The following is a 7,723-nucleotide window of genomic DNA, read 5'->3' on the forward strand; positions in this document are numbered from 1 at the left end:
TTCTGAGTGTGTATCCAAACGAGTTGAAAGGAGGGTCTCAAAGAGCTATTGATACACTTGCATTCTTAGCAGCACTACTTACAACAGCCGAGAGGTGGGAGCCACCCGGATTCTACAGATGGATAAACAGAATGCGGTATATACAAACCATGGAATATAATTCAGCCTTAGAAAGGAAGGAAATCCTTCCCATGCTACAACGTGGAGGAAACATGAGGATATTACGCTAAGTGAAATAAACCAGTGACAAGAAGACAAACGCTGTATGAGTCTGCCTATATAAGGTCCTCAGGGAAATCACATTCACAGAGACAGAAAGAAGAATGGTGGTTAGCAAGGACTGAGGGAGGGAGAAAACGCGAGTTGTCGTCTAATGGGTACAGAGTTCTGAAAATGAAGAAGTCAGTGACAAGCTGAGCACGCGCTCCAAGTGGGTGTATATTTGTTTATTTACACATTGTGTCACAATACCATTCTACTCATACATCAACATACATTATAAGCCACACAACAAGAAATAGTAAAGGAGAAAGAAACAAAAAATGGAGTTTGAAGGTTCTATCCCCAACCTGGGTAGATGGTCCTACCTTGACCACACAGGTGGTCCTGCCTTGGTCCCCCCTGAGCTGTGTGGACCCTGCTGTGGAGACCACTGCTTTGAGACCCAGGTTTTCAGCCTAATGAAAACCACAGAAAGTGCCTCCACAGACTGATGTCACAGGGTCTGGGCAAGCTTCTCTGGTGAGAGGACCCACGGGTCTCCTGAGATTTCCAGATGGTTCTGTGGGCTATAATGGTTTCAGTCTACAGAGAATGAGCAGGATTTCAGTGTCTTTTAAATAACATTGAATGGAGGTGAAATTAACATGAAATTAACCGTTAAAGCTCACATGAAATCAACCATTTAAAAATGAACAATTCAATGGCCTTTACTGCATTCACAGTGCTGTACAACCACCTCCTCCATCTTGAGCCAAACATTTTCATCACCACTCACCACCTCCCCCCACCCAAAAAAAGCCCCCGTACAGATTAATCCCCTTCCCCGCAGCCCCTGGCAGTCACCAATCTGCTCCCTGTCTCTGTATTTACCTATTCTGGAAATTTCTTATCCTTGGGATCATACTACATGACTTTGAACTTGGCGTCACGTTGAGATCCACCGAATAGTCTCTACGATAATCACCACCACGATGACTAGGACAAGGCAAAAACAGCAAACATTCCCATACCTGCACCTGGGATTTGGGGCTCTGTGGGAACAGAGTCCCTCACGCCAGCGGGTGACCTGAACTCGCCTCTCCACGTGGTGGTAGGTGTTTGCTCTCGGGCTCCAGTGGGTGGGGAGGCTGGCAGCCTGCGTGGGCCCTGCATATGAGGGTCTGGGTAAAGGCTTTCCCTTGTTGGCCTGGGTGTTCACCGCGTCCACTGTGGTGCCACTCCCTGCGTGAGAGGGCATGGGAATGATGGTCCCGAAGGTAGGTGAGCTTATGGAGGCAAGTGCCGGGGACACCGGTGCCTGCACGGCTGGACCCACCCCACTCTGAGCACAAAAGCCCTGTAGACATGCCTCACAGTTGTTACTGTCATGCGGCCCCTCAAGAGAGATTTCCTTGATCATAGGAAGCTCCTCCATCGACTTAAATCCTTCTCTGTAGCATTTCTTCAGAATTCGGAACACCAAGTTATTCAGGATCCTTGAGATGTTCTCTGTGGTGAACTCGGGAACCTCAAATGGAGACTGAAAGCACTTCCGACATCTCTGGGCAAAGACCCTCATCTTCACCTTGCCCTGGGGTTCCCCCTTATTCTTGTGCATGTGGAAAAGGACCTGAACTTGGGAAGAGGCCCAACGACGAGAGCACAGGGAGCACTGGAACCTGCGGAGACAGAAGATGAGGCCCTCAGCTTGGCCCAGGAAGGCTGAGTTGGGGGCTGGGCCAGAGGGAAGAAAGGAGACCCAATAACACATAGATGTGGTTTGACCGGGGCTGCGGTGAGTGGGGAAAGAACTCAGCGAGCCCCTCACTCCTGCCTCCATGGTGTTGCCAACATGCCCTGGGACCCACAGGTGTCTGTCATGAAAATAGCTAATCACAAGGTGTCTGCGCTGGAGGGGATTTTCTAAGTCCAACTCGATCACGCTGGAGATGAGGCACGTGTTGGAACTAATCGTGTGCAGAGACTCAGTGGGCGTAAGAAGCAGGACTAGACCTCCAGGCTCCTGGCCCCAAACCAAGGCTTCTTCAAATGTAGACAGAAGTGAGTCAAAAAGCTACAGGTGCAACAGCAGCCATTAAATCAGCCCCCAAGAACCCTGAACTAAAATCCACCAATGGTACAAATGGGTGTTGGTTAAGTGTTACCATCTGAAAGTTTATGCCTCCCCGCAATTCACATGCCGAATCCTACCCTTCAAAGGTGATGGACGATGTTAGAAGGCCTTTGGGATGTGATTAGGTCATGGGGGGAGCCCATGCGAATGGGATTAGTGCTCTTATCAAAAAGATCCCATAGAACTCCCCAGCTCCTCCCACCACGTGAGGATACAACAGAAGTCAACCCAGAAGCAACCCAGAAGAGGGCTCTCACCTGACCAGCTAGCACCCTGACCTTGGACTTCCGGCCCCTAGAACCATGAGCAATCATGTCTGTTGCATATAAGTTGCCCAGTCTGTTTTTTCTTTTTTAAATTTTTTAAATATTTATTTATTTTTGAGAGACAGAGAGAGGCAGAGCGTGAGCAGGGGAGGGGCAGAGAGAGAGGGAGACACAGGATCTGAAGCAGGCTCCAGGCTCTGACCTGTCAGCACAGAGACCGACACGGGGCTCGAGCCCATGAACCAAGAGATCATGACCTGAGCCAGATGTTCAACTGACTGAGCCACCCAGGTGCCTCTGTTTTGCTCTGTTCTGTTTTTTTGTTTTTCTTTGTTTTTTTATAGCTGCCCAAACAGACTAAGGCAATAAGTCATAGCCCCACAGATCAGGGAGGGTCTAGTGTCCTAAGAAAAACATTGCTCTGCCCTGTTGCCCAGGGTCCCTGATGATCACAGTGTCCAGCTGTCTCTCCTTTTACGCCCCTCCAACCCAGTTGGGTTCTGTGTGTGCCTGGTCTCAGGGTACAAGAGAATGACACCTCATCTCCACAGGGAAGAGGGCAATTTCCTGAGCTCAGATATTTGGACACGCACGGCAGGAGAGATGGAGAGAGGGGAAGGAGGCAGGGAAGCACATGGCTGCCCCCACGATGGGCATCATGGGAGACACAGAAGCTGCAGGGTGGCAGGGCTGTCTCATGCTGATCAGCTTGCCTGTGTGCTCTCTCCTGCTTCGCAGCCCAGTTAGGTTGGGCAATGTGACCGGTTGCCCAATGGGAGGTGGGCAGTGACATGGGCTACTTCCAAATCTGGTGCAGAAGCTCTTGGAAAACGCTTCACTCTTCTTCCTCCGCCTCGGTGACCCTGGGACCATGTGTTAGGTCAAATCACTGACAGTTCGTGGTTCGGGGGGTGGGGGGTGGGGGGTGGGGCGCTGGGCTCTGCTCTTCTGGCTGCTGTCCCTTGTCCCTCCCTCTGGGTCATGCTGCTCTGCTCATGTGCCAGCTCAGAGTTCAAGGAAAGAAAGGAAAGAAGGAAGGAAGGAAGGAAGGAAGAAAGAAGAAATGAGCTGAGATTTTGCTCGGGTGCTCCTGGCTTGGGAAGCCGTGGGCCACCAGGAGAGGAGAGCTCTGTTTCCTCTGCCCAGACCCTGCCCCGGAGAGGAGGGCAGTGGGCAGGGACTGAGCCCCTGCCCCAGTCCTAGGAGAGAGTCCCGGGCTCCCACCCTCTGGCAGGTGGGCAACCCCACCCACCTGACCTTGGAGCTCTGCCTTCCCACCCGGATAAAAGGGTGGGGCTTTGGATGGACTCCTGAGGGTCTTAGTTTAGAAGGATCCATCAGCCTGGAGCAGAGGGGACAAGATGCATATTCCTCAGCTACCCCTATCCTCTGTCCTCTCCCAGAGGGGCTCCTCAGGCCTCTCCCTCCTAGGCTCCGTCGTGAGCCCCAGGTCCCCCGAGGCAGGGAGCGTATGCAGGGAACGTACCTCTCTCAGTTTTCCTCACTGCTATCCCCTCCCCCGATTTCTCTGCATCAAGGCGTCTGCCTACACCAGTGCCCAGTCCTGCTACGGTGTGAGGTTCACTGTAGTAAGGAAAAAGCCTTCACCGAAGCTAAAGCTTCTTGGGTGATGGGCATCTTACTTCCTGTAGCGCTCAATTTGCAAGCACAGAATGGAATGAGAAAAGTAGCAAGTAGGGGCACCTGGGTGGCTCAGTGGGTTAAGCGTCCGACTTCGGCTCAGGTCGTGATTTAACGGGTCGTGTGTTCGAGCCCCGCGTCGGGCTCTGTGCTGACCGCTCAGAGCCTGGAGCCTGCTTTGGATTCTGTGTCTCCCTTTCTCTCTGCCCCTCCCCTGCTCTTACTCTGTCTCTGACTCTCTCTCTCAGAAATAAATAAACATTAAAAAAAATAAATAAGAAAGAAAAGTAGCAAGTATACACAGCAACGAATAAACAAGAATGTTCTGGAATACGTCCCCTCCCGTTCCCCACTCACCTGGCGAAGGCCCACTGCTGGTACTGTGACCACCCTGGCTGCAGGGTGTTGGGAAGAAGGTCTTTGTCTAGTGTCAAGGTCCATTTGTGCCATGGTTTCAGCTCCTGAATTAATTCCTGGAACACCTGCTTCCATACCTCCACGTCCTCACCCATCGCCACTGCTGTGGAGAGTCGGGTGCGTCAGGATCTCCTGGACTCTCCTGGATCTGGAAGCAGGACATGAGGTTTCCAGCTTTACAGAGCAAGGGCTGGGGCCCGCTCTCCCTTTGTGGACCTGAACTGGGCCCGTGGACCAGCTCTTTGCCTCAAGGTCAAAGGTCAGTCGAGTCTGGCTCCGAGTTCCGAGAACAGTGCTAGCCTCCACAGGGAATTTCGAAAGACGCGGCGTGCATGGTTCCGGCCAACAAAATATTACCAAAGGCAAGGTCGGGACCCTGGGTTGGGAGAAGTGGACTCACTCTGGCTCTGAGCACCTGCCCCTTCATCTGGAATGGATAGAGGCTTCCCCGGGCTCTTTCTGGTTCTAGCACTTGAAAGTCCTTATCCGTTGGGCTGCTCTGCTCCCGACTGGGGAGGAGAGCCGCAAAGAAGAGGGCCGTGGCCATCGTGTCCCTCCCCGGCTCCCTGCATCCCTGCTCTGTGCTCTTTGCTTCCCGTTCATAGGACCAGATTTCACGGCCCCCAAGCTGTCCAAGGAGACTCCTGAGGCTCGTCTTCCTCCCCATTAGAAAACAAAGCTGACGCAAACAAAGCTGTGTGTCCAGATGAGGCTGCGAGGTCCCCAAGGGGGTGAGAGGCCAGTGGCCACACCCAACCCCACTTCCTGGAGGAGAGGCTTGAAAAGGAAGGACAGAGGAGCAGGGGGCAGGCAACAGCCCAGGGAGGGTGGGCGAGATTCTGGGGACGACCCCCTCCCCGGCCAGCCTGGTGTTGACCTGCGTCACTTTCTCCTTTCCAAAAGAAAAGCCCCGCCCTTGGCCATCCTCCAGCGTGGCCTCGGCCTCAGCCTCTCGTGGCACAAGAGCCTCTGTCCTGGTGTCCCCCCCGGGTGCCTCTGTGCAGCTCCAGCCACTCTCCGCATTGCAGCTGGGGGAGGAGTGGAAGGCCCCACGCGCACAGTGCACTTCAGCATGGCCTCTGAAGCCCTCACAGGCCACCCTTGGCCCTGCCCAGCCCATCCTCTCCCAAGCGCATATCCACCCCCACACCCTAAGCCACAGCCCCTCACTCCGTGCCACCCAGCCCCGCGTCCTGTGCTCACGTTCGCCCCACGCAGAGCACCTGCCTTCGCTGACGTGGCTCCTGCCCCAGGTCCAGTTCCGGGGCCCAATAGAGCATCCTCCGTGTTCCACGCCTCTTCCCTCCCCCCACCCCCAGGTCCCACACCAGCATCCTAGCTGCACCCAAGAAAGAAATCTCACCCATGGATAGTTGTATAAATGCAGATGCTTTTCTGCATCACAGAGGTGATTCAGAGGGAGGTGGAGACCAGAGGGTATTGAGACAATGGCCTGTCTTAACTTTTGGGTCTGGTATGAGGTCTTGTGTGAAAATGTCATAGGTGGTTCTGTGTTGTTAAAACTACCCTTGAAAGCCAGTGTGCAAGGAGACCTTGAAGATCCCTAGATGGCTCGGTGTTTCTATGTCCTATGAAGATTACCTTTGGCGTCTTGCTCTACTAAGAATATTCTATTTATGTGTTTATTTTATTTTATTAAAAAAAATTTTTTTAGGGGCGCCTGGGTGGCGCAGTCGGTTAAGCGTCCGACTTCAGCCAGGTCACGATCTCGCGGTCCGTGAGTTCGAGCCCCATGTCAGGCTCTGGGCTGATGGCTCAGGGCCTGGAGCCTGTTTCCGATTCTGTGTCTCCCTCTCTCTCTGCCCCTCCCCCGTTCATGCTCTGTCTCTCTCTGTCCCGAAAATAAATAAACGTTGAAAAAAAAAAATTAAAAAAATTTTTTTTTTTAATGTTCTTTTTATTTATCCTGTTAGAGAGAGCGCAAGCAGGGGAAGGGCAGAGAGAGAAGGAGAGAGAGAACCCCAAGCAGGCTCCTCACTGTCAGTGCAGAGCCCGATGCAGGGCTCGTACTCCTGAATCGTGAGATCATGACCTGAACCGAAGTCAGATGCTTAACCCACTGAACTACCCAGCGCCTCATCAATAAGAACATTCTAACTGGAAAATTCTGAATTCTTAAATGATATAAGTATTTGAACACAGGCATTTAATGATGTGAGAAAGTTTGTCACATTTACGTTAACATAGGCTAAATGTCTTCCCTCTAACTATCGTGAGTAACGTCATTTACCTGATCTTCCAGAGAATTCTGGGTGTTTGGGACAGGAGCGGGGTGTCAAGGCCTAGGAAGAGGCACATAAACTGAGCAGGCCTGAAGACAGCCAGAGATTCACATTCCTCGGACCAGCCCCGAAGTTCTCATTGAACTGGTCTGGGCCTCAGATTTCTGAAAACTCCTCAAGCGATTCCAAGGCCTGGTTATGGTGGAGACAGGGAGGCTGAAGGGAAAGACAACGCGGGCAGGTCCTGGCCAGCAATCGCAGACTCAGAGGCAGAGATTTTCCCCATCCCTGCGCCCCTGCCCAGTGCTGTGCCTGAATCAGCCAGGCCTAAGACAGCCTAAAACTGCCTAAGACCGCCTGGTTGCATCCACCAGCGGGGTCGCTGGCAGTCTGAGCTGTGGGGAGGAGGCAGGGGTGGGGTGGGAGAGAGGAAGGGGAGGGAAGGAGGAAAAGGAAAGGTAGGAGGGGCGAGGCAGGAGGGGTTTGCTGAAGCCACTTTGGCAACCTCCTTCCTGGCCTCACTGCAGCTGGAGAGAAGATTTATAAAGCAGGTGAGGGGACAGGGGACAGAATCGCGCTGGTGGTCAGGTCTTTGGTCTGGGGCTCCGACAGGCTGTGTGACGGTGGACAAGTCACTTTGGGCTTTTATGAGGAGGGATACTAGGCATGCCTGGTGCAGAGAAGGGCCCAGAAGGCAGCCACCGCTGGTCCCTGAAGCTTTACAAAACCAATTCCCAGGACTTCGCTTGGGCCGGTGACTCTCACGGAAACCCCTCCACTCTGGAAACGGGGGTTTAAGTGTATAAACAGGAGCTCATCTC

At 53.0% G+C, this 7,723-nt stretch overlaps 1 protein-coding gene across 3 annotated transcripts; it reads right to left on the minus strand.

Annotated features, from left to right (window-relative positions):
- Nucleotides 1–431: 431 nt before the first annotated feature.
- RTP3 (receptor transporter protein 3) lies at nucleotides 432–7,280 on the minus strand. 3 transcript variants are annotated; one of them, XM_086698413.1, is made up of 3 exons: nucleotides 6,911–7,280; nucleotides 4,600–4,807; nucleotides 432–1,880 (listed from the first exon to the last, which is right to left on the minus strand). In XM_086698413.1, exons 2-3 carry the CDS (start codon nucleotides 4,752–4,754, stop codon nucleotides 1,148–1,150), a joined length of 888 nt encoding a protein of 295 aa, XP_086554539.1. In that variant the 5' UTR covers nucleotides 4,755–4,807; nucleotides 6,911–7,280; the 3' UTR covers nucleotides 432–1,147. The 3 variants fall into 3 exon arrangements, with proteins under 3 accessions (XP_086554539.1, XP_086554540.1, XP_086554538.1); XM_086698414.1 differs by having other exon boundaries at nucleotides 4,600–4,796; nucleotides 6,889–7,280; XM_086698412.1 differs by lacking the exon at nucleotides 6,911–7,280 and having other exon boundaries at nucleotides 4,600–5,530.
- Nucleotides 7,281–7,723: the final 443 nt, after the last annotated feature.

Source organism: Puma concolor, chromosome A2, assembly GCF_028749965.1.
Source record: "Puma concolor isolate L17-30 chromosome A2, mPumCon1.1.hap2, whole genome shotgun sequence".
Taxonomy (NCBI): domain Eukaryota; kingdom Metazoa; phylum Chordata; class Mammalia; order Carnivora; family Felidae; genus Puma; species Puma concolor.